Consider the following 25,503-nt stretch of genomic DNA (forward strand, 5'->3'; position numbering starts at 1 on the left):
TTGATGCACAAAATAAAGCAGCAATCAATTGACTCATTCTTCCACATTGCGCACTATGTCAATCATTTCACTAGCAAAGCTTCAAAAACTACAGGCAAATGGTACAGAGCATCTTTTCCAAAGTGTCACTACATTTTGTCTGTTGGTCAGTGTTAGCACTCTTGTTCAAAACAAAGTCTCACAAGTCGGCACAAAAAGGATAACAGACTTCCTTGAAAAAAATTCAAGGTTGAATCAATCCTAAAAAAGCCCAAAAAAGGTCATTGCTACCCTTCAATGCCTGGCAGGTCTCTTCCTCAATCTACCTGCAATGGATTCTGCTGTGACAGGCAACCTATCAGCTGCTCTCTTCTTCATTGTTGAGATTGATTCGCGCTTAGGTTTTCTGCCTTTGGGCTTCCCCTCCCTCTCCACTATGACAACAGGAGTGCCCGCCCCTTTGTTCTGCACTTTCTCATGTGAAATGCAATCTCCTCCATCATGCTTTTCTTCTTTACTCTGGACTTCCATGTCATCCTTTTGGTCTGAACTTAGGGCAGCTACTCCTTTGGGCGTCCTCCCTTCACTGTCCACTGTGACGATTGGAGTGCCCTGATCTACTTTCTGCACTTTCTTGTCCCCTGTGATTTTCTCATAATAGCTGCAGTCTCCTCCATCATTCTTGTCATCTGCACTTTGGACTTCTTCATCACACATTTCTTCTGAACTTCGACTTTTACCATCAGACTTCTCATTTGAACTTGGGAATTCTTGTTTGGGCTTCCCTTCATTCTCCACTGTGATGATTGGAGTACCTAGACTTATGTTCTGCACTTTCTTGTTCCCTGTGCTGTTCTCATACGAGCTGCAGTCTCCTCCACACATTTCAACCTTACTGTGGACTTCTCCGTAACACTTCTCACCTGCAATTTGTGCCGCGCTATCACACTCATCGTCCATATTTGGTTCTTCTATGTCACATATCTTATCGCCCGTGTCTTCAAGTACAGGTTTTAAGCAACCACTAGCATCATTATCTTCCTTGGTCAATTTTCCTTGTTGAGATGTCCCATCTGTATCCCCAAAGGGCAGTGATCTCTTGGCAGATACAGGCTCTGCAGAAGTAGTCTGAGAACGTCGAGTTTGAACCAAATAGTGAGCAACTGACTTGAACCCAAGGCTTGAAATCTGGAAAACAAAAGGAAAATAACTTATAATAAGCAATTGAAAATTAAGACAAAAGAAGGGAATGTGCATATTAAGCCTACTTTTCTGTATAGTGGACCAGTTGGGGCCCATCCTTTCTTGATTCGGCACAAGCTACAGTTACAAATGCCACGACAAACAGGGCAAATCCAATTGGGGTTCCGCTTGGCTTCAAGCACATGTTCGCCATATCTGCAGCGAAACTGAACCTGATTAGGAGAATATATTTAACAAGTAGAAACTGCACAAGTGAAATTCTCATAAACTAGAAAAATATATTTAACAAAATCCAGTGGAAACTACTTTTACAAGAAAAATGAAACAATCTATGCTTCTAATATGCAAATTATTTTATTACGAGGGTATGATCAAGGGTCTATGAGGGATTTCATGTTTGATATGAATCAAAGTTTTATCTATTAGTTAAATGATGAAAATGCATCCCACAATTACTTGGTTTTTTCCTTTATATGACATTATCTTACAACTATAATTATGAGGCCTCTAAATCTAAAATATTGATGTTTTTTGCTGTTCATAGAAGTCCTTATATTTATGAGATTAAGGTGAGAAAAGAATTCAGAACCTCATACAAGGTGGACTTTATTACTGCATCAATTCAATTTTATAGAAAAATATACACAAAAGAAAAAGGAAACCAAGAACACTGTTTCAGAAAATTCACAAATGTAAGAAAGATATGACATGATATTAACAGGCTAGGGAACTACTACCCACACCTCATAAATCCACGTGACAAGAGAAAATGAAATAATCCTTTACCTCATGTACAAACAATCTCCACACAATTGCCCCTGAACTATGTTACACTCTCTGCAATGTGTGCGATAACCAAGGGTCTTTTGCCTGCATAGAATTTACGGTTTTAGCAGTTAAAACACCAACAAACAGTTAAGCACGATAACCGAAAATGAGTATTGCTTCCACAGCTTCCATACCTTCACTTAATTCTACCAACCCTAAAAAATGTTTCCAATTATTAATAGTAGAGCACTTAAGTTGAAGAATTCTATCCAGAGGTTTTATTTTCAACCTGCAGTCTTTCCAAACAATGTGACCATCATTTACATATTACTTTTTGTCTAAAGGAAGTTAAGCAGGGATTCGAACCCATGGGGCTAAAGTCCCAAGTGACAATGAAGACCGATAAATGAGATATAAAAGCTAATGCGTTTTCGAAATAATGATCCAAATTTGAACTATCTTTTCTTTGGAACTGCAGCCAAATATAAGCATTAACACAGAGCTCGAAGCCCTGTTTGATTGGGAAGAAGGAAGAGGAAAGAAATACAATGAAGCCATCAATTGATTTTAAACTTTCGCAGAAGCTAAGAGTCTCAAAACCCTGTTTGATTGGGAGAAGGAAGAGGAAAGAAATACTATGAAGCCATCAACTGATTTTAAACTTTTTCAGAAGCCAAGAGTACTTCCCAATTCATGCACATTGAGATCTTATGGTCACTTGAAAACCTGGATTACTACAGCATATGAGTTCAATGCAAATACAATTATATTTTTAAGTACTTCGGTGATTTTTTAAAGTTCTGTACAAAGTGTAATCACAACAAAACATAGCTTGGAAACATAAGTGAACTTGATAAAGACTAGGACAACTAAAAAAACTCTCACAAACTATTGAAATCAAATCATAACCCATCACTTCAAACAAATCATACAGATAACAAAGAGTGACCTGCATATGGTTGTCCTGGGCCTGCGGAGAGAAGATCAAACTGCTTTGAAGTAAAGAAAAAATTCAAAAGGAAGGCAAACAACCTGCACTGGTGGCATGTCTTCCCCTTCACCGGATCATAAATTCGCTTTCCAGTGGAATCATACCCATCTTTGAACAACTCCCAAATTGCTTCACATGTACCTAACAGCTTATCGTGCTCTTCAGTATATATTTCTGGCTTCCGACCTTCTTTAATAAAATCCTCTCCACCCTCTGGGAACTCCTGTACTCTCCCATGCTGACCGACTTCCACATAGCTAACTGGAGTAAGATTCTGCAACCTAATACACAGAGGAACTTACCATAAGAAAATGCAAATTCTCTGGATTAAAGACAAATGTATGAAAGGCACCAAGGCATTCGTATATCAGAACGGAAAACCCTTTCATGTGGTTTTTTATTAGAAATCTGAACACAGTAAGAATCGATATCAGGAAGACAATAAGAACTCGATTCTAAGCGCACATTCCTTAAGTGAAAACAACAAAAGAGTAGCAACCCATTGCTGGCCTCTCAGTAGCACTTAGTAAAGACAACCAAAGCCCATATTTCTATTCCGAAACTAACAGAAGAACCCCCCTTGCAACACGATGGTGGACAAACAACGATCCAAATATGATCATGAGACAAGAGAAAGCCCATAGAAAGGCAGAACCTTCCGGCAAATATCAACACGTAAAGAGAAAGAAAACGATCGAGATTACCACACCTGGAGGAGCGTCGAGTAGGACCTGCAGGTGATGAGACCAGGGGACTCCTTTTCTCTGTTTGGTTTCTATAGACGAGTTTGCGGGATTGAACTTCGGACTTCAGTTTGCGAGACAAGTCGAGGATGCCAAGCTTTTGCATCCTCTCCAAGTTTTCCTTGATTCTTTCATCTCTGAGTTGCTCATATCCAGAAGTCCCACCACCCACGTCAGGATAAGGCAAGCTTTCTTCAGAGACTCTGGGTGTTGCCGGGGTTTCGAGGGTTCTTCTTGCTCTCTTCGGAAGCGCCACCATTGGTCCCGTCCCTCCACCTCCCTCCCAACGGTCGACTGCAAAAAGTACCGTCGCGGCGCAATGGGCCTCTTCGCCAGCGTTTTCTATAAATAATTTCAATATGGCGCAGATTACGGTCAAATTTATTATAAAAAAAGGGGGCCGGAAAGCGGGAAAATTACACGAAAAAGTTTTAATAGGATTGGATCAAATTTTTAAGATTAACCTAGTTCGAAAACCCACCAGTAACAAGGTTTTAACAGCAGCAACCATACAGGTTTCGGAATCCTACGGTTACTAGTTTAATGTTTCTCTGTCAGCTCTAAAGAGAAGACCCTGTAGAACTCAGCGACCATAAAGATGGAAAAGAAGTGAAAGGCACATGAACACAGAAAATTGTCTACGGCCTGTAGAACTGGATTCACAACTTTCAAGTACCAGTGCATCTGCATTTTTCTCTTGTCTGGGGACAACATAGTCCAAACGGATATTTTATACACACCGAGAAAAAAAAAATGTACAGATTGAAAAATATACAAACACTTCGGCAACATTTCCTCAACCATCTTGCCTCGGTTTCTCGTCCTCAGCAAGAAACAAGCTACATGGAAGTCAAATGGATCCTTCTGAGCAGAGTTTGAAAATGCTCACTTCAGGAGGCTTATCATTGGCACAGTAGGTGGGGGGGTAAAAAGAGACGGATGACCAAATGCATTTCTCTCGCTGCTCAAGCTGGTTGGACCTGCTTACCATGTATTTCTTGGACCAGGTCTCGCAGCTCCGGGAATACTGAAATGAGTATTAATTCTAGCCCACAGTAAGCGAGCTGTTTTATACAGATAGTGGACTGCAAAACATCAAAAGTAACGTCTTAAGAATGTGGAGGTATAAAACATATTGAGGAAGAAAAAAACTTGGTAAAAAGTTTAACAGCTCTACCAATGCATGAATTGCAAGATTGGTTTACCTGAAGGAAGAAATATATGTCCTTTGCACAACGTTTATACTGTTTGTGCCCAATCAAGCTGACCAAAGCAGTTGGAGCTCCACCTGCCAATTATTTGCGGTTAGCCACCTCGGTGATTTTTTAATACTTCCGATACTTTCCACACCCCACATCAAGGGTGTGTAGGAGTCAAAAGACTGAGTAATTACATATCTCTCACGGCAAAACGTCCATTAGATCTTATAATAAAAGCAGAATCCAAAAACAGGGTCATAGTCCTCACCCAGAATCATTTTCTTCACATCACTAGCCCTGCGAGTAGCTTCCAGCTGGGCTTCAAAGGACCCAGGCTTGGGAACCTTATCACTACCTACCCGGCTTGCAGAAGATGATGGCTTTTGACCAGATTGTGTCTCGTCATCACTTTTAAGCTCCAATTTCAGAAAGAACTTACCATTAGGCCAGAGAATCTGACAAGAAGAGAAAGAAAAAAAAAAGAGTGAAAAAAAATTGGAATATTCTAGGGCATGACTAGGTAGAAGTTCAACAAAAAAAATTAAAAAAAATCAGATGTCTGGTGTAAATACTGAGCAATTAATAACCAAAGATGAAATGCCTCTGATCTAGCTCATCAGACAGGAAACATTTCACAAGTGTATTCATACACTACGGGAATCGACTGTTAAACAAATCATGGTTTTCATCAAGGTCAAGGATAGTTTATAAATCAATCCCTGTTCCAATTGCTCCTTTTTTCCGTATCCACAGTTGGCATACTTACTAGTAATCATCTCCAGATAAAAATCTTCCCTAATCACATTATTTTTATATTTTTTAAAATTTTCAATGGTATTTATTCAGTTGCTTTTTCTCAGAAACAGTAAGAGTAAAAGTAAGATGGAGAAAGGTATCTGAGCCTCACGTCCTGAACCCAGCGAATTCCTAGAGCAATAACATCGTCTCTTCGCAGCCAATGAATTTGCCTCAAAAGCCAATCATCAATTGCATCTTCCATCATTAACTGCAAAATCTGCTTTGAAATCCAAAACACCTGCCTCCTACATGGAAAGAGAGAGGAGAGAGAGATAGCGGGAGAATTATGATCAGATCCATTTCATCAAGCACAAAGAAAAGCTAAATTACAGATTTCCAAAGACTCACCTAAGCCAACCTCTTCGATTGAGCTGAAAAATCTTGTCAACTAAGTTCAACAATGGGACACTTACATTCGGGGGAGTCCACTGCCAAAAATTGGAAGTCAAGAGGCTGGAACAATACAGACTAGAATGTGACTCTGAATTATAATGCTTAAAAATTAGTCCCAATTTTTTTCACTGATCTTTTTCTTTATGAACTGGTCTCAAAGATCTTTAAATTAACAATAACTAGAACTTCAACAGTTAAGCTTCTAACGAATTTATCTAAAACCTAAGATTACTTTTCCCAAAAGGAAATAACTCATCTAAGTTAGAGGCTGGTTGGAAGAAAAAGTTACAGATACTTATAGCTGACCCAGAGTTCATGATACCTCAGGTGGCACAGCAATGGGGTCCTCCAATATACCAGTGCTAACTGAGAAATAGAGTTGTGAACCACCAACATTAATATCTTCAAATGCCTGCGACTGTTGGCTTCTCTCAGAAGATACACCTATGGGCTCTTCCAAACGTTTTATTACACGTGGCGGGAAGGCTTTTGAGTTCAATTCATTATCTGAATGCCATCCATTCATCAACCCATCATGGTCACCATCTTTCACACCTTCATTATCTGACAAGCTTTCTGATCTCTCAACATTTGTGTAGCTTAGACTCCGTTTACTTGTCTCTTCTTCATGCCATGTTAATGCAAGATTACTATCTGCTACCGGACAAGTTGTATAAGTTAATGAAGAAGATCCTGAAACTTTGCGTAGAAGACCATCAGACACCCCTTTGAACTGGCGAACGATATCATCCATGGCATCATCCACATTGACTGTAGTCAGAATATTAAACACTAATAAGAAAATCTGAGAGTTACATCTACATCAGTATTCAACTGGCAAAAACATCGACATATAGGTCAACCATCAAATTAAAGAAAAATATCAGAATCTATTCAATTTTGCATATCCACAAACAATGGGGGCTATTCTCAAACCAGATTACTCTGTAAACATAAGGAACCCCACTAATGAATATTACCAGCCAGTCCAAAGTCTGGTAAAAGACGAGTTTTATTTTAAAATTTTATTCAAAATGCAAAACATGAATCTGAACCTATTTTGAATGTAGCAACTGTCGAACCTAGCATCGTTGATAAGGCTCCTATGTGAATGATAATGAAGGTAATGACCAAAAAGACAATAATGAAGCAACTTATGACAAGATATTGAAGTGTAGTTACCTGCCAAAGTTTTCATCACTGAGGTAGATTTTCCAAAAGAGTAGTTCTGCAAAAACACAAAACAAGGAAAAGATTCAGAATGTTGCAAGCACGACATAACTCAAGCAACAAATAACTTCCCCAAGGAGAGTTAATGAGGGAAATATTAAAATACCTGACAAAATCTAGATTTCAACATTTTAGACGCCACATTTCCAAATAATGCCTAACACCAAATGTGAACAATGTGTTTAACAGAATCTGTTGAAATTAAATGCATATTTGTCCTTTCTTCAATTTATTAATTAAAATTATCTTCTAATTTGAAAGGAGGGCCATGTTTCTCTATTTGATGAAGATGATCAGAATATGAAGGAGAGACCTCTGCCCTCTCCCTCTCCCTCTCCCTCTCCCCCTCCCGTTCCCCATCCCCTTCATCTTCCCTGTTTGTGCAGGAAACGCAAGGATATAGCTCTCCCCTTTTTTTCCAACAAAAACAGAGGGGAGAATGAAAAACAGGGAGGACTCCCCATTTTCTCAGAAAGAGAGGGAGTGCAGAAGACCCTTCCCCTCTTGTTTTCCAACAGAAAAATCGATTAAAAAAAAATGGGAAGGGGCCTTTGCCCTCCCTCCTTGTGCCAAAAACATGGGGAAGCCCAACTCCTCTCCCTTTTCTCCCCTCACACCAATTTCCCTTTATGTTAACTTACTCTAATGGTGAGGTGACATGCATCTATTAGATACTAATTTACGACTATATGTGGAAATATGACATCAAGGGAGCCGTATTCAAATTTACCAATTAATAAAGATAAAGGTAATCATTTTTACAAAGAACAATAATTTTTTTGCAATTTTTTTGGTTCTGATACAGAAACTTGAGATCAGGCTATGCTTCATGATTGTGATATAGAGCAGCACAAAATAACAATAATAGTAAACTATCCACACCTTTGACGATGCACTTAGGAAATCCCAAACTTCATGTTGTTCAGCTACATTAGCTATTGATAAGAGATCCTGTAGTAAGAAAAGAAACAATTTTCAAAAATAAAAACAATGCAAAATGTTTCCATCACTTTAAGAAAATGCATATGATGGCATCAAGTCTTACTTGCAGGTACTTATCAAGTAATACACAGCGCTGGTGAACGAAATGGTCATCAATGCTTGATGAGAGAAATCTCTTAGGCGGCAAATGTAACGAGTAATTTGGAATATCTTTAAGATGTCGATGCAAGCGCTCAAAGTTTCTATACCTGTGCCACATTGAGAAAAGAACCCAAGAGCACATGATACCACATATATACCGAAGAAACAATTAAATTTACTAGTTGAAATAATCCAAAAGCAAATTTAAAATTTCACTGAGTCAGGATCAAACCTTCGTTTCACAAACCAAGTTGTGTTATCTGCATCTGTCACAGCGATGGAGTAAACAGCAAAAGATTTTGTTCCAATCTTTTCAAAATATGCGCCCACAACCTGTATAAGAATCAGGATGGATTAATCATTTCCTTGTTTGCAGAGAGAGAGAGAGAGAGAGAGAGAACAAAAGGAAGAGAAATTCTCACCCGGCACTTGAGCTTGGGAGCATTTAAGGATCCTTCTCCACATGATACAGTATCAGAAGCACTTATTCCACTGAACTCTGCCTTGGAGTTGGCCACTGAGCTGACCTCCTTCCTATCCAATGCCTCATCACCTCTGATAACGGCTTTATCAAGAAATGGTGGATTTTCTAAAGCAGGAGTACTATTGGACCGCTTCAGTGTAGTTCTATGCACCTGGACATTCTCTCCTGCATCAGCAAGATGGCCTGACCCAACAAGTGGTCCATAGTTCAGACCTTGAGCATTACCCAAAGAATGCAGCCCACTTTTAGAAGACCCTGAAACATTCTTCACAGACCCCTCTAAAGTTCCTGTTGGAACAGGGTAACGTCTTTTCTTGTGATAGTTTCTTCCTTTTGACCAAAGGTTTTCAAGATTTTCAGGAGCCAAAACCTGGGTTCTTCTCTGAGTCGCAGCCTCCAACTTCCTTGCCCAGTCTGCAGTCGGGGGATGCATATTATGCTGAGAATCTTGTCGACCTCTTTCGGTCAGGGTATTATTCCTCCATTGATTTTGAAGTGCCACATTCCCTCCTGAGTGGGTTTCAGCGACAGAAGGATCATTGTAGTGAGCAGTGGAACCGACTGAACCATCATTACTGTCATCTCCAATACCACAATGTTTCATAGCAAGGAAAATGTATTCAATTAACTCATTAATATACCTGAAATCAAACAATTTCAGTTTGATGTTACAACCAACGAAAAGAAAAAAAATAGTATTAGAAAACAACAGCAAGAAAGCATCTAGATGTTCAGATAAATAATGCAACCTTTAGTTTTTTTTGGGCACAGAAACTATATAAATAATGACAGAAAGTAAAGAATTCTTTTATAGTGACAGAAAGTATATAAGTTTTTTATGGTGACAGAAATTATAAATAGATAACATAAACTTGTTGCTGAAGAAAAACAAATCACAAAACAGCATCATCTGAGCTTCGAACCCACTTGAAAAAATAACAGTTACACTGAGGGCATGCAGTAACTCCACCATGTTTAGCCATCTAGTACATTGACTCTACAAGGAATATGCTCTATTCATTGTCTCAATAATAACAACCAAAAGAAAAGAAAAGCCACCACTACAAGCCTACAGGTCTGTACAAAGTAGTATGACAAGTTTCATTATGAACAAAAACAGATTAGTGGTACTTTGTTATTACTGGAAGAATAAATTTTGCTAACAAAGACAATTAAAATAAGAGTTAAAACAAGCATTTGTGTCAATAAACCCGAAAAAGAAATTGCAAGTATTGAGGCCATCACATATCCATTTTTCACACGGAACTAGATAAGTTGGAATTTCTTTCAAATATATGTTGACCTAGGCTCAGATAAGTTTTAAGCCCCATTCTGTCAAGATGCAAAGGCCAGTAGCAAGAGTAGAAATTAAAGATAACGGTGTGCAGTCCAGCAACAGGACTTTACACTCCAACAGGGACAAACACTGAAGCGTTAGCTGACAGTAAATCCTGAAATCAATCTGAATAAAATATCAGCTACAAATCAGCAGTCAACAAAATCATCAAAGAGCTTACCCTGGGCAGGCCAAATTCATGATGGGTTGCATTACCAAACAAGTTAGAAGCTCCCTTGCAATAGACTGAACCATAGGGCCCTCTTGTGGTCTCAAAACTACCGCCAACACTCCTTCCATAAGTCGTTGAAGAACCTGAATGCACATAAGCTCAATGATAATGAAACGATAACAATGAACAAGCACAATATAACAGTTCATCAATGTTATTGTCAAAGTCTTGTCTTTATTATATTGGATTTGACCACATGAATCATCAAGTCTGATGCAAACTTTCTCTTTTGTCAGGCTCTACAACAGTCAATACCACAAACTAAAAAAATTATAGTTCATTCCATTTTACTCATAAAGCAACCTCAAGAGTTATCCTGACCAGAATGCAATAATAACAAGAATTCATTCAAGTTATTCTGTTTTAAATTTTTTAATATCATTCTGACTTTTTTTTTTAAATGGTCAGTATGACTAACTTTGATAATCAAAATATAGAGATATTATGAAATAATGCATCATAGACATCGAGAGTAAAAAATCCAAATCTCCATGTAAATAAACCTTGAATGGGTAAAAGATGACATAGTATGCAGATGCATTGAATAATGGAATACATTTCCATTTTCATGGTCCATCACTAAAAAAGCATGTCGATTCTATAAGTGAGAATTGGGAAACAGGATGCTCCACTACACCTTGTACTCACTCTCTGGAGACATCAAAGCAGGGTGAAGTTCCTTTGAAGCGATTAGATGACGCTTTAATTTTTCATCCCTTTCATCAGAGGACAAAGTTCCCATAAGTTCAATACCGATACAAGCTTGATTCCTTCTATAAAGATCTAGGTGGTTCCCTACTAGCTCGACAATATCCCTGCAACATGGGAAGATCAATTACTTCTCAGAGCAGAAAAATGAATTATGCATAAATCTAAGAAAAGCTTGTTGATGACTTACAAAAGTTAGATAAAAGCACCTTGTTAACAAGTTGACAAGGTTGATCTCCTTTATCCTTTCTGATATCTCACCAAGAGCATTGTAAATTACGACACGTATGTGTTCTGGAAACTCCTTATCAGGAGTGATGGAGGAGTACCACAAGTCTATAACAAAATCTTGTAATATTTTACTGATAAAATCATCTATAGCTGCCTCCACCAGAGGGGAATCAATTTTCCTTTTCCCACTTGGTGCAGCCGGAAATGTAAAAAGATAAGGATCATCTAAAGGTAACTGCTTCTTCTGCAAATGAGCAAGATATGTTTGTCGATGAACAGGTCGTAGCTTCCACCGGACCTCCACTTCATACATTAAAAGCCGTAATGCCGAAAAAATAAGAAATGCTATGGGGATGTTAGCCCATGTAGATTTACTAGTATCTGCAAGAACACAGCAAAGGTTTTCCAGAATAAGAAAATAAATACTGAGAAGTGGATGGCAGAAACTAAAGAGCAACAGGAAAATGGAAACATTTGCAGCACAAGTTTAGGATGAATCAGAAATAAGACTCAACTATCAAGGCATTTAGGATGAATCTGAAATAGGACTCAACTATCACGGCATTTAGGATGAAATCAATTGAACAATGGTCACTGAACAGGACATAGAGCGTCAAATGTAATGCGGTAATAGACAATCATGCCAAAGTGTGTCCCCGCGTGTTTGGCATCTCAAAGAACAGATATATGTATACCATCAACTAAAGAACAAGATTCTTCCAAAGGAAGCACCTATCATGGCACCTCAGATTCTGATATTCATGTATTTGACTGTGACATTTATATTTCTTACTTTCGTTCTTTCAGTGACAATCTATACTTCTCAAATAAAGGCTTCAAGTTCCCAGAAAATAGACAAGAGGGCAAGTGTATCCCATGGACAACTAAACAGATAAGGGATTCCCTTCAAGGATTGCCTTAACAAAATCACAAAAACAAAAAAAAAAAACATTAGAACGACCAAGAACTGATGATTACCCTTACTTTAGGATCTCGTTTTGAAAGTTATCAAAACATCACTTAAGTATTTAAAGCATTTTCATCTAATTAAGTAAAAAGTTTTATTTGTAAGGATACATTTTATTTTAAAACATGCTTCTGATACTTAAATGTACTAATTTATCCTGCTCCTGGTTGCAAGGTTAAGGTAATCATCCCCTTTTCTAAAATAGGTCTTCCTCATGTTATCATTTGGAATTCACTAAAACTTGAAGCTTGCATAAGGAAAAATATCCTTCATGTAAATGGTAATCCTATGACATAATCAATCAAGCGCCTCTTCTTAAAGAGTACACCACCACTGCAAAAAAAAGCCAACCCAAACCCATAAATGCACAAACGAAAATTTATATGAATTATGTCATTAAACGGTGCTATACAAATGTTAGCTTCCTGGTTGCTAGGATTCACCTTTTAAGCTTCCCGACTTTTGAATGTTTTTGCACATCAATACAGTCGTTCTTGTTCCAAATGAAAGCTTTCTAATTTAAAATGTGGAATTCTCTAACATAAGCAAATTAAACACAATAGGATACCTATATAAATAAACAGCAACCATACACAACACTATAGGACATGTAGAAGGGATTTAAAGCTTTTCTGACATCAGTCGGAATAGTTAAACATGATTTAAATATTGGTGTTAAGTAGGTGACTATGCTATGATAGGGGAAATGGGTAAATGGGCACCAATATGCCTTTTCAAAGTAAAACATTGGTTTAGGAGAATGGGTATTATAGCATTTCAGCTCACTGGCACAGTGCAATAGACATTAGGGGTCCCAGCAACTCACATAAAAGGAAAGTGAAAACCTTAAATATCGACCACAGCACCTAAATATCCACCTTAAAGAACAGCACGAACAACAAAATCCGTAACCAGAGCATATCAATATTACAGAAGGAAACTCCTAATCACAGCTAATGAAAACGACAATAACAATGACAAAATAATCTCATAAATTCGGTTTCAAGACCACAGTAAACAGCAAATAATGAAGAAGAAACAGATTCCCGAATGGGATTCAGAAGGAACACAAAACTACGTGATAAGAAGCCAATTACATCAAACATTTTTCACGAATTGATCACACGATGCACAAACTCCGAATCGCAGCAAATTTAATATCACAAACAAGAAAATTCCCCACAAATCATACTCAAGACCAAAGAACAACGCAAATAAGAAACAAACACCAAACAAAACACAAAAATCAGATCATCGCAGAAACTAAAAGGGAAAACGAAGCTTACGTGACAAGAAGTAAGCTAAGCCAAAGATACATATCGCCCACCACACAGTTCGAATCTTAGCTTCCTCTACAAGATCTTGCACGCTCTCCATAGCCTTCATCTTTCCACGCCAGATTCCCTCTCACAGCCCCTTCTCCTTCCAGCCGCCAGCCGATATCAATTAACTTACAAAACCCGAAAACCGGATCTCAGAGAAATTGGGTATCTCTAAAATAGAACAAACTTTCGATTGTCTTCGTCCCTTGCCTCGTCACCCGGTCAAGAAGCGGAAGGCGAGTACGTGGAACTTTAGGGGGAAAGGAAGAAAAGGAAGCGCTCGTCTGGAAGCAAATCAGCGTTTGCACAGGGGTCGTCCTTTGGTGTTTTGTTATTTTATGTTGGAGCATTTCTCGAATGAAATGACATGGATCTGTTTATGGAGTTCTCTATCTATTGTAGAGTTCTACGCCACAACGTTCTCTATCTATTGTGGAGTTCTAAACCACGAGGTTCGGCGAGGGGCATAATCTAAATCCCAAATATTTGGGATAAACTGGGACGTTAAGCACAGTAATGGAATGGGTTTCGCAATCGAGAGTTTAAAGGCGAACGGATCCTCAGTGATTGCGAGTTTACCGTCATTTTATTGCTCGTATGTTATGCTTTGTTTTATTTCGGTTTTTCGTATGTGACTTTGCTTATTTAACCAGCTATATATTATCAATAAAAAAAATATTGTTATGCAAAATGGATCCTCAGTTATTGCGAGTTTACCGACATTTTATTGGTGGTATGTTATGCTTTGTTTTATTTCGGTTTTTTGTATGTGGCTTTGCTTATTTAAGCAGTTATATATTATCAATAAAAAAATATTATTATACAAAATTGTGGTACATCTTTCACCTTAAGATACCATTATTTGTGAGCTTTGACTAGGTTGTATTATACCAATATTCTGCCCAAGGTAAATAGCAAATCCATTTACGTGGCCACTGATGAACGAAACACCGAAGATATTGTTCGATGTAGCGATTGATGACTTCTGTCTGATCATCCCTTTGCGGGTAGTATGCGGAACTGAGCTATAGTTTGGTGCCGAACAACATGAAAAATTCTTTCCAGAAATTACTGATGAAGATTGGGTTCTAATCACTAACAATTGATTTGGGCATGCCATGAAGTTTGATGATGCCTTCCACAAATTTTTTTGCTAAAGTTTTTGCAGTAAAAGGATAGCTTAAAGTAAGGAAATGAGCGGACTTACTAAGCCTGTCGACAACCACCATGATGGTGTCCTTTCCTTGCGAAACCGGCAAGACCTCAATAAAGTCTAAGGTGATGTCGTCCCATATTTGGCACGAGGATTAGCAATGCGTGAAAAAACCCAGCAGGAGTTAATGTCTCGGCATTTATTTTTTGGCATACCTCAAATCCCTTGACGTAGTCTTGCACTGATATATGCATCCCAGGTTAATAAAAATGTTGTCCCAATTTCTTGAACGTATGTAGGACGCCCGAATGACCACCCACCTAGGTGTCATTCATTTCGTGTAACAGTTTGGCCCTTATGGTTGCATCGTCTGGAACAATGACCCTTCCTTTGTATAGTAATATCCCTTGGCGCCATGTAAATGATCTTCCAAGTTGTGTTGTGACCACACGACCTTTTGACTGAATGTATTGGTCTTCTTTGGCAGTTTTTTTAATTTCTTCGCATAAGCTAACCCACGTAAACAAAATATGGTGAAGAATGGGATTGCCCTGTTTCGAGAGAGAGCATCAGTTGTGGAGTTATCATGGTCCAGTCTGTATTGAATTTCGTAAGCATAGCCCTAGAGCTTAGCAACACATTTTTGTTAATTTAAAAATATTTGAGGCTACGTTGATTGGTTTGAATATAGAATTTTTTGCCTAGAAGGTAAGGCCGGTAGGTACGTATGGCTTTGACGATTCCCAACATCGTCGAAAAATGATGCCAAAATCACATGCAAGAAAACCGAAATAAAACGGAACATAACTTACGAAAATAAAATGACGCTAAAATCGCAACCATTGAGGACCAGTTCACCTTAAAACTCTGACTGCCACGACCCATTCCATTCTTACTCTCCACTTCCCAGCTTATCCCAAATATTTGGGATTTGGCTTATGGCCCCTCTCCGAACGTCGTGGCCTAACAATACCTCCTCTATCAAGTGGATCCTTGTCCTCAAGGTCCAAATTTGAAAACATCTCCTATAACTTCTTTGTTGGCTCCCACGTTGCCTCCTCGGCTGGAAGGTGCTTCCATTGCACTAAGCGTTCTTCGACTAATTGGTTCCTTGCTTGATCCAATGATAGTCTAAAATAGTTTGTGGCACCAATAAGACTACCCCTTCATCGATGAATGGTGGTAACTCGACCTGTGGCGGTTCAACATCGCCCCCGTTGTCTTGGTATCGTTTGAGTAGTGACACGTGAAACACCGGGTGAATGTGTGCCCCATCCGGAAATTGTAACTTGTATGCGACAGGTCCTATCTTCTCTAGAATCTAATAGGGTCCATGGAAACGACTAGCTAGTTTCTGATGGACCCGTTTGAAGACCGTTTGTTGGTGGTATGAGTACAGCTTCAAAAGTACCCATGCGCTGACATCGAACAAAATGTCATTTCTCTGCATTGGGCTATCTTCTACGGCTGCTCAGCGTCCAACACCTCATCGCTGCAGCTCTCCACTTGACACTTAGTCCAGGCGTGACATACGTCGGCATTCTAATTCCATCACCGACATGTCGTTCATCATCTACAGTCTCTGATGAGAAAAGTGGTGCCAGGTGAGCCATTGAACACTCGCCGCGCATCCAGCTAAACACTGTCGGCAATGGGAGAGACGATCCCTCTACCTGCATTTTTATTTTTTGAGGGACCATTGAAATAAACATTAACGTCGTTCATCACCTACCATCTCCAGCCATAAAAGTGGTGGCAGGTGAGCCACCGGACACTCTCCACATATCCAGTCAAACGCCGTCGACAACGGGAGAGACAATTCCTCTACCCGCAATTTTTTTTTTGAGGGACCACCAAAATCAGTGTCCCGCAAAATTTTGGCTTTTTAATTTATTGAAGGACCCCGAACTCGGTGTCCTGCAAAAAAAATAAAAAAATATTGAGTGACTTTCGCTATAATGGCATCCAACAAAGAGCGTATTGAGCAGTTTGAGGGTGGGCTTAGTGAAGTGTAGGATGGGTTACACAGGATAGAGCTCGGCATGGCCGACAGGCTTCGTCATGTCGACGAAACTCTCAATCGACTCTTCGATATTTTGATTGCAAACCAGGAGAACCCCAGCCACGGTAGCCATCACCGAGAAGGAAACAATGGGGGACTACTGGTGGTATCTTCCAAAACAGAAAAGCGTGAATTTCCTTGATTTTCAGGAGATGATCCGACAGAGTGGTTCAATCGTGTGAACCAACTTTTTTGAGTTCCAGAATACTTCTGAAGCCCAGAAAGTTTCTGTGGCATCCTACCATTTGGAAGGAGAGGCCAACCAGTGGTGGGAGTGGATCCTCAGGACATTCCAGTAAGAAGGACACGTTCTCTTGTGGACAAATTTTGCAGATGAACTCTGGGCTCGGAGTGTGAAAATATTGATGAAACTCTTTCCAGAGTTAGTCAGGTTGGATCTCTTTGTAATTACCAAAAAGAGTTCGAGAAATTAAGCAATCGAGTTCACGATTGGCCACATAAGGCTCTCGTTGACACTTTCATGAGAGGCTTGAAACCCGAGATTGTCGAGGGAATTCGAATATTCAAGCCCAAAACATTGAAGGAAGCCATTAGTCTAGCAAGAATGAAAGATGATCAACTTTCTAGACAGAGGAGGTTTGTAAGGCCGATACCACCAATGCGAACTTCCCTAGCTCTTCCCCCTACTAATCGAGTACCACCACCAATCCCTACCATTCTTGTTTCGCGTTTTACTTGGGAAAAAATATAGCAGAGACGAGCCCAAAACTTATGTTTCAATTGTAACGACCGTTGGTTTGCATGACACAAATGTCATGGGCCACGAATACTTATGTTGGAGGCTTATGAGGATAGCGGCGACCTGATATGCGACAATGTCACAAAAGAATAACTAACTGAAAAAAATCATGAAGGGCCTCCTAAACTGGAAATTACGTCGCATGCACTAACGGGATGAACTGAGCCCAAAACCATGCGAATTGCTGCCAAAATTTGTGGCCACGATATTATGGTATTAATCGATAGCAAATCGACTCACAACTTTATTAGTGAGGGTATGGCCAATCTGCTGCGTCTACTTGTGGTGCCTACGAAAACCTTCACGGTCCGAGTTGCTAATAGAGAAATTTTATAATGTCATGGGAGGTTTGAGGAGGTACAAATCGATTTGCAGGGCATTCTTTTTTCCTTAACCCTTTATTCCTTACATCTAACAAGGTTGGATGTAGTTCTAGGGATTCAATGGCTCGAGCTACTTGGCTTTGTCATGTGTGACTGGAAACAGTTAACCATGGAATTCGTGTGGAAAGCCAGACCAAGAGATTGGTAGGCATAGATGGACAAAATATCCAAGCGGCATCAATCGAAGAGTTAACTAAAGAAATTCGGCCTAGCCATGCTCTGTTCATTTTTTGCCTACAGGTTGCCCATACGGAACCACAGAAAATATTCTTTCGAGCTTGTCGGAGATATTGCAGGAATTTTCTGATTTGTTCGGAGAGCCCTTGACTTTACCACCAACACAAGAGGTTAACCACGACATTGCCCTTAAGGAAGGAACCGAGCCAATTAATGTTTGGCTTTAAAGGTATGCACATTATCAAAAGAATGAGATTGAGAAGTAGGTCAAAGATATGTTGCAATCAGGGTTGTTCGACCCAGCCCCTTTTCGTCACCCGTATTGCTGGTAAAAAAGAAAAACGGGAATTGGCCTTTTTGCACGGATTATCGTGTGCTCAATGCCGCAACCATTAAAGATCGATTCTCAATCCCCACAGTGGATGATATGTTGGATGAGCTTCACAATGTTTCTTACTTTACCAAGCTTTATCTGAAGGCAGATTACCATCAGGTATGAGTTACATCGCGTGATATCCATAAAATTATTTTTCGAACACATAATGGACATTACGAATAGTTGGTTATGCCATTTGGCTTATGTAATGCACCTTCCACATTCCAAGGTATCATGAACTCCATTTTTTGTCATCATCTTCAAAAATTCATATTTGTTTTCTTTGATGATATTTTGGTCTATAGTTCGGATTGAGATCAACATTTAGTGCATGTAAGGTCGACATTCGAAATATTGAGGCAACATCAATTCTTCGTCAAAGTTAGCAAATGTACATTTGGGCAACAATAATTGAAGTACTTGGGGCACATCATCACTAGTTAGGGGGTGAAAGTGGACAAAAATAAAATTGCTACAATGATAGCCTGACCTCGACCTACTAACATTTTGGAACTATGTGGGTTTTTAAACTTGACAGGATATTACTGGAAGTACATCAAAAATTACGGCATTATAGCTCGGCCTCTCGCCAAACTTCTCAAAAAAGGGCAATTCAAATGGCATGAGGAAGCTGACTCCACCTTTCTTGCTCTCAAATAGGCCATGACGACCACTCCTCTATTGGCCATGCCAAACTTCAACGATGCTTTTACTATTGAAATGGATGCATCCGTAGAAGGAATTGGAGAGGTTTTGTCCCAACAAAGCAAACCAATGGCATACATGAGTTGAACCCTCAGAGTGACCAAGAAATCTTGGTTGACGTATGCTAAAGAGATGTTGGTTATCGTCGAAGCCATACACACTTGGCGGCCTTACCTTCTAGGCAAAAAATTCTATATTCAATCCAATCAACGTAACCTCAAATATTTTCTAGAGCAATGAATAGCTACTCCGAAACAACAAAAATGGGTTCCTAAGCTCTTGGGCTACGATTATGAAATTCAATACTAACCGGGCTGTGAGAACTTCGCAGCTGATGCTCTCTCTAGAAAATAGGGCAGTCTCATTCTTCACCATATTTTCTTTTCGCAGGTTAGCTTATGGGAATAAATAAAAAAAAAACTGCCAAAGAAGACCAATACAATCAGTCAAAAGGCCATGTAGCCTCGGTACAACATGAAGGATCATTTACTTGGGTCACAAGGGCTATTATTATACAAAGGAAGGGTCATTACTCCGGACGATGCAACTTTAAGGGCCAAACTGTTACACGAAATGCGTGACACCAAGGTGGGGGGTCATTCGGCATCCTACCAGACACTAATTGAGGATAATTGCTCTGTTTAGGGTCTTCCTTACAAAAGAATTTAATCCTCCATTACAGGAGCTAATCAAACTCTATTATTCATTTCCTGTAAAATCAAATCAATTGTAATCAATTGTAAATCCCTGTAATTGTGATATAACAGTTATAAATTAATGGAAGAACCTCACCCCAATCAGTGTGGTGAATTTTGAAATTATTTTTATGGTATCAGAGCTTTGCTGGGATTAACATCCCGTGATCCTCAATGGCCTCCAAATTTTCTCCCGATCTCCTCCCCTTCAACACCTTGATTCATATGGTCACCATCAAGCTTTCGTCTTCAAATTATCTTCTATGGAAGAGTCAATTTCTTCCCCTTCTTGACAGCCAAGGATTGCTGGGTCATGTTGACGGCACTCTTGTGCCACCACCTCCGTTTGAGCTTCCCTCCTCTCAGATGCCAAGTCCCAAATTATAGGCATGGAAGGCGACAGACTAGTGCCTCCTCAACCTTCTGTTGTCGTCTCTTTCCGAATAGGCCATGGCAGAAGCCGTTGTCCTGACCACATCTCGTGAGGTGTGGATTGCTCTTGAAAATACCTTCAGCCACCTCCAACAAATGAAGTGCAACACCCGTCCGGTCAGCACCTATGCTTGTGCGTTCAAAGCACTGTGCAACCAACTCTATGTCATCGGTCATCCCTTTAATGACACCAACAAAGCTCATTGGTTCCTCCAAGGTCTCAGCCCGGAGTTCTCCGACTTCTCTTTCGCCCAATTGGCCCAAAATCCCCTCCCCTGTTTTTCTGATATTGTGTCCCACGTCGAAAGCTTCGAAATCTTCCAGAAATTCCTTGAGGCTTCCATGACAGCAACCTCCACTGCTGCCTTTACTGCAAATCGGCATCCCTCTCAGCGTTCCGGTGGCTTTTATCCCCAGAATTGTAGTCGTAGAAACCACCACGGTGGTCATTCCAATCACGGGTAAGGATCTGTCTCCAACCAGAGCCCAAGCGACGATTTCAGCCACGACCAAGGTCGTTCCACCATCAGTCACTGTCGCCAACCACCGCGATGCCAGATCTACCGCCAAGAATCCTGCTTTGCTTGCTACTATGGATGACGAAGTTCGAGCTCTGCGGCATAATCGTACTTGGATTTTGGTCCCTCGACCTGCTGACACCAATATTGTGGGTTCTAAATGGGTATTTTGAACCAAATAGTTGCCTGATAGGTCTATTGAACGTCTCAAAGCTCATCTTGTGGCCAAGGGTTTCACACAAGTTCCAGGACTTGACTACACCAACACTTTTAGCCCTGTCATCAAAGTTACTACTGTTTGTGTTGTGTTATCACTTGTTGTTACTTACCGATGGCCTATTCGTCAACTGGATGTCAAGAATACATTTCTCAATGGTCATCTCACTGAACAAGTTTATATGGAACAACCTCCGGGGTATATGATCCTCTTCCCTACTCATGTTTACAAACTTCAGAAAACTCTCTATGGCCTCAAGCAAGCACCACGTGCCTGGTTTCAACGTTTCAGCTCCTTCCTTATTCAACTTGGTTTCTACTGCAGTCGTGTCGACACTTCACTTTTTGTCTTTCATCGGCACTTTGACATCATTTATTTACTTCTCTATGTTGACGATATTATTATTACGGGCAACAACTCCTCTCTTCTTGATAGCTTTATTTGTAAGCTTCATTCCGAGTTTGCTACCAAGTATTTGGGGTTTCTTAGTTACTTTCTTGGTCTTGAAGCTACACTAACCATTGATGGTCTATTTCTCAGCCAGCTGAAATATGCACGTGATATTCTTGTTCGAACTCAATTACTTGACAGCAAGCCTGTTCACACTCCTATGGTTGTTTCTCAACATCTATCATCTGATGGTTAGCCTTTCTCGGATCCTACACTTTATCGGTCTCCTGTTGGTGCTCTTCAGTATCTAACCATCACGCGCCCTGATATTGCGCATGTTGTCAACTCCGTCAGTTAGTTTCTACATTTGCCCATTGTTGACCACTTTCTTGCTGTCAAACGTATTATTCGATATGTCAAGAGTACTCTCCATTTTGGCCTATCCTTCCGTCCATCTGCTACGCCTGGACCTTTAGTTGCTTATTCTGATGTTAACTGGGCCGGCTATCCTGACAATCGTCATTCTACCTCTGGTTACTCTATTTACTTGGAGACAACTTAATTTCCTGGAGTGCCAAAAAGCAACCTACTATTTCTGGTTCCAGTTGTGAATCTGAATATCGTGCTCTTGCCCTCACTGCCGTTGAACTTATTTGGCTCACGCATCTTCTTCGTGATCTCAAAGTTTCTATTCCCCAGCGGCCTCTTCTATTATGTGACAATAAAAGTGACATCTTCTTGAGTTCCAATCCAGTTGTTCACAAGCGGGCCAAACACGTTGAGTTAGACATCCACTTTCTTCGTGAACTTGTGGTTGCTGGAAAACTTCGCACTCAGTATGTGCCCTCTCACTTACAGGTTGCTGATATATTCACCAAAAGCGTCTCTCGGCCTCTCTTTCAATTTTTTCGATTCAAGCTATACATCTGTCCTTATCCAACGCTTAGCTTGTCGGGGGTTGTTGAAGATCATGCCTTACGAGACACTGATTGAGGATAATTGCTCTGTTTAGGGTCTTCCTTACAAAGGAATTTAATCCTCCATTATAGGAGCTAATCAAACTCCATTATTCTTTTTCTGTAAAATCAAATCAATTGTAATCAATTGTAAATCCCTGTAATTGTGATACAATAATTATAAATTAATGGAAGAACCTCACCCCGATCAGTGTGGTAAATTTTGAAACTATTCTCGTAAGTAACCAAAAATTATCAATGAAAAGAAGAAATATTGTTAATTATGGCGGGGAACCTAATAAGTTACTCGCGAGCACTTGTAAGGCTCGAAAGGGGCTATTGGATATGTCGGGTTCTTACTAAAAGTCATGCAACCAACTAAATCCTCTTGAAGTTGTAATTCAGTTGTTTAAATTATTATTTTTTCTTACAAATGCATAATTTTTAATTACTAATTTATTTTTAATTTTAATAAATACAAATATTAGAGGAGGGAATTAGAATCGATGGAAATCCATGGAAACAAATACATGGGGACTAGGGAAACTGGAATCGATGGAAATCCATGTCCGTTGAAATATCTTGGTGCCACCGTGGTTTCCACCAAGATATTTTCACGCCCGCCGTTTTTCAGCGACCACTTCTGCGCTTTATCCAAATCAACCGTGGACGCCTCAGATCAACATCAAGTGGGCCCACGACGACAATCACCTCGGTTAATTTAATCATTATACTCTTAATCATTGCTTCAAGATGATGCTTTAAGATAAACAAAACTTTGAAGCTTATCCGGAAACTCGTTGCTCCTTCATTTTGAACCGTCCGATCCAGATCCGACGGGCAGGGGTGGTTCATCCAGTGACTTCTTTGTCTATAAGAGGCGGGGACCAAAGACTGTTTCTTATCTGGCTCTTCCTTTCGAAGTTGGGAATTGATCTGTGTGTGTGAGCTGAAGCAAGAATGATCGGATCCGTGCTTGTGCCTCCTTCATCCGCTTCTTCGTCGACGCTGTTGGTCGAGGCAGCGGAGAAGACCCGCCGGAGAAGCGATTCTTTTGTGTGCTGTGCGAGGAGCAGGGACGTGTACATCCCCAAGCTCGAGCCTTTCAGCAGAAGCAAGATCGAGCGGGGGCTGAAGGAGCCTTCCTTGATTCAGAAAACTGAGAACGATCTTTCGGGTAAGAGATAGGGAGTTTCCCCTCTTGTCGCGCCTTCGTGAAGTTGTTCTTCTTGTTAATATATATATGCCTTTCCTTTTGCGTCCTGGTTAACCGTTTGAAGTTCTTTTCGTTTTGCTGTTTCCCCTTTGTGTGATCTGGCGTTTTTTCTCTCGAAATATTTCGGATCTTGGGAGAAAAAATCAGTTATATACTTGGCTTAACCTTCTCTGTGACTGCGGTTTTGATGGCAATTGAGGGAAAAATTTAAGATGTCTCTTTATTCCTTCAAATTATTTAAAAATGGCCTGTATCTTGGTGAATTTTTTATACTTTCTTCGAATTCTCTCTTTTCCTTTTTCCCCTTTGTCCTGCGCTGACATCTTTATGTTTCAATACGTTACAAAAGGAAAAAGAAACTGGTTTTGATGAAGCAACACGAGTTAACTCCTTGTGCCCTTCTGTATATAACAATTCAGAGCTGTTTGATTTCAGATTATTGTACGACACTTGAAGGAGACAAATCGTACAGCTGCTGGAAAGCGTATTTTGAACTGCGAGAACTCGAAGTAAGTTTATCACATTCATGACTTTGGTGGCATCAGGAGGGGAATAATACTCGGTAAAAATAATAACCTGATTCCTAATGTTTCTCTTCCTTGATGTTACCTCAGAAGGAATCTCCAAAAGATGATGTGGAGCATCTGATCAGGCAAACAAATGGAGTAAGATCTCTCATTGGGCTTCTGCATGGTGTGACTGCGGTTCGGGAAACGGCAAAGAAGGAAAAGAACAAACCTAAATTTTCGAGTGAAGAGACGAACAGGATAAGACCTTTCCCTGTCCCAGATGGTTTACCCAAAACCCAAGAGGAGTTGGAGGAAGAAGAGAAAGCAAAAATGCCCGACTCCCCTTTTACTAGGCTACTGCGAAGCATGGGCAAGTTTCCTGCTTGGTACACGCCTGCCCCAGATCACGAAACCGACTGACATCTTCGTCTGAGCAATTGTAAATACCATTATGTTCATATGGTTTAATGCATGGAGCCTGTGTTTGATTATAGTTGGCAGTGTTGTGTTTTAGTCAGGAAATTTTGTAGTCTCAATTCAAGCTGGGAATAAAAGAAATGAGACTTTTTTTATGAATTTTGGTCGATTTCGGTCTCAATATGGTTGCTTAAGATATGTTCAAATGGGAAAATGGAGAATTTTCATGACTACCTGTTAAAAGTTATGCTGTTCTCGATCACTTGGATTAAGAAACTCAGTTTGATGGGAAAAATTGGTTTAGTAGAGAAGAAGATGGATTAAAAACATCTCTTGATTATCTTCTGATTTTCTCCATCCTCTCTCTCTCTCCCTGCATGTTTTTTTGGCATTTATGCAAGAATTCTCTTTCCCTTCTGTTTGGTTCTCTCTAAAACTAAGCAAAATCACCCAGTTCACCGCTATTCCATGAGATGATTTCACTCCGAAATGAAAGTCATGGGGACACTGCAGGGACGAAGGGAGTAGAAGTCCAGGTTCTGAGCTCTGCCGAGGAGTTCAGAAAATTGGGGCTCTGGTATTCAGTGCCAAGATTATGTAAATAATTGGTTAATAGCCAATTATTCAAAGAGCTCAAATTCATCGAAAAAACTCAGGTCGTCCAACAGTTTTAAGAGTAAGTAATGCCGAAGCAGGAACAGAGCAAGGTTGAACACAAGCAATGACACAAACTGGGTGTAGACAACTCTGCTTTCCTCAATGGCTGTCCCCAATGCAGTTAAAAACAAATCAATCTCTTTCTTTAACTTGAAGAAATAGTGGAGCATGTCGGTATACTCCCATCTCCAACAGCATTAATGGAATAAAATA

General features: G+C 39.9%; 3 protein-coding genes across 5 annotated transcripts; 1 reads left to right on the plus strand and 2 right to left on the minus strand.

Moving 5' to 3' along the window:
• LOC137951553 (uncharacterized) lies at positions 1–3,954 on the minus strand. Of its 2 annotated transcripts, none has more exons than XM_068798289.1 (5): positions 3,651–3,954; positions 2,983–3,222; positions 1,969–2,052; positions 1,248–1,377; positions 1–1,107 (listed from the first exon to the last, which is right to left on the minus strand). In XM_068798289.1, the coding sequence occupies exons 1-5, from the start codon at positions 3,941–3,943 to the stop codon at positions 274–276; spliced, it is 1,581 nt and encodes a 526-aa protein (XP_068654390.1). In that variant the 5' UTR covers positions 3,944–3,954; the 3' UTR covers positions 1–273. The 2 variants fall into 2 exon arrangements, with proteins under 2 accessions (XP_068654390.1, XP_068654388.1); XM_068798287.1 differs by having other exon boundaries at positions 1–1,167.
• Positions 3,955–4,307: 353 nt separating this feature from the next.
• On the minus strand, positions 4,308–14,094 carry LOC137951552 (uncharacterized). 2 transcript variants are annotated; one of them, XM_068798285.1, is made up of 15 exons: positions 13,632–14,094; positions 11,357–11,759; positions 11,077–11,254; positions 10,389–10,522; positions 8,810–9,512; positions 8,620–8,720; positions 8,350–8,494; positions 8,187–8,255; positions 7,257–7,302; positions 6,397–6,845; positions 6,030–6,109; positions 5,791–5,926; positions 5,152–5,338; positions 4,890–4,972; positions 4,308–4,769 (listed from the first exon to the last, which is right to left on the minus strand). In XM_068798285.1, the coding sequence occupies exons 1-15, from the start codon at positions 13,729–13,731 to the stop codon at positions 4,650–4,652; spliced, it is 2,934 nt and encodes a 977-aa protein (XP_068654386.1). In that variant the 5' UTR covers positions 13,732–14,094; the 3' UTR covers positions 4,308–4,649. The 2 variants fall into 2 exon arrangements, with proteins under 2 accessions (XP_068654386.1, XP_068654387.1); XM_068798286.1 differs by lacking the exon at positions 13,632–14,094 and having other exon boundaries at positions 11,338–11,410.
• Positions 14,095–23,412: 9,318 nt separating this feature from the next.
• On the plus strand, positions 23,413–24,772 carry LOC137952329 (CCG-binding protein 1). Its single transcript, XM_068799468.1, has 3 exons — positions 23,413–23,668; positions 24,143–24,216; positions 24,322–24,772. The coding sequence occupies exons 1-3, from the start codon at positions 23,452–23,454 to the stop codon at positions 24,634–24,636; spliced, it is 606 nt and encodes a 201-aa protein (XP_068655569.1). The 5' UTR covers positions 23,413–23,451; the 3' UTR covers positions 24,637–24,772.
• The last annotated feature ends 731 nt before the right edge of the window (positions 24,773–25,503 follow it).

The sequence above is a fragment of the Aristolochia californica genome, unplaced genomic scaffold (genome assembly GCF_029961685.1).
Source record: "Aristolochia californica isolate CCGP_79_NKW_82.1479 unplaced genomic scaffold, dmAriCali1.0.hap1 SCAF_15, whole genome shotgun sequence".
NCBI classification, from domain to species: domain Eukaryota; kingdom Viridiplantae; phylum Streptophyta; class Magnoliopsida; order Piperales; family Aristolochiaceae; genus Aristolochia; species Aristolochia californica.

What these genes read in the sequence shown, in the direction of transcription:
- LOC137952329 (XM_068799468.1), top strand. Translation starts at nt 23,452, where the DNA reads ATGATCGGATCCGTGCTTGTGCCTCCTTCATCCGCTTCTTCGTCGACG. An exon ending in AACTGAGAACGATCTTTCGG is followed by an intron (nt 23,669 to 24,142) that starts GTAAGAGATAGG and finishes GTTTGATTTCAG; the next exon opens with ATTATTGTACGACACTTGAA. An exon ending in TTGAACTGCGAGAACTCGAA is followed by an intron (nt 24,217 to 24,321) that starts GTAAGTTTATCA and finishes ATGTTACCTCAG; the next exon opens with AAGGAATCTCCAAAAGATGA.
- LOC137951552 (XM_068798285.1), bottom strand. Translation starts at nt 13,731, where the DNA reads ATGAAGGCTATGGAGAGCGTGCAAGATCTTGTAGAGGAAGCTAAGATT. An exon ending in CTTGTCAACTTGTTAACAAG is followed by an intron (nt 11,255 to 11,356) that starts GTGCTTTTATCT and finishes CCCATGTTGCAG; the next exon opens with GGATATTGTCGAGCTAGTAG. An exon ending in CTCCAGAGAGTGAGTACAAG is followed by an intron (nt 10,523 to 11,076) that starts GTGTAGTGGAGC and finishes ATGTGCATTCAG; the next exon opens with GTTCTTCAACGACTTATGGA.
- LOC137951553 (XM_068798287.1), bottom strand. Translation starts at nt 3,943, where the DNA reads ATGGTGGCGCTTCCGAAGAGAGCAAGAAGAACCCTCGAAACCCCGGCA. An exon ending in CCTACTCGACGCTCCTCCAG is followed by an intron (nt 3,223 to 3,650) that starts GTGTGGTAATCT and finishes TCTGTGTATTAG; the next exon opens with GTTGCAGAATCTTACTCCAG. An exon ending in GGAGATTGTTTGTACATGAG is followed by an intron (nt 1,378 to 1,968) that starts GTAAAGGATTAT and finishes GTTTCGCTGCAG; the next exon opens with ATATGGCGAACATGTGCTTG.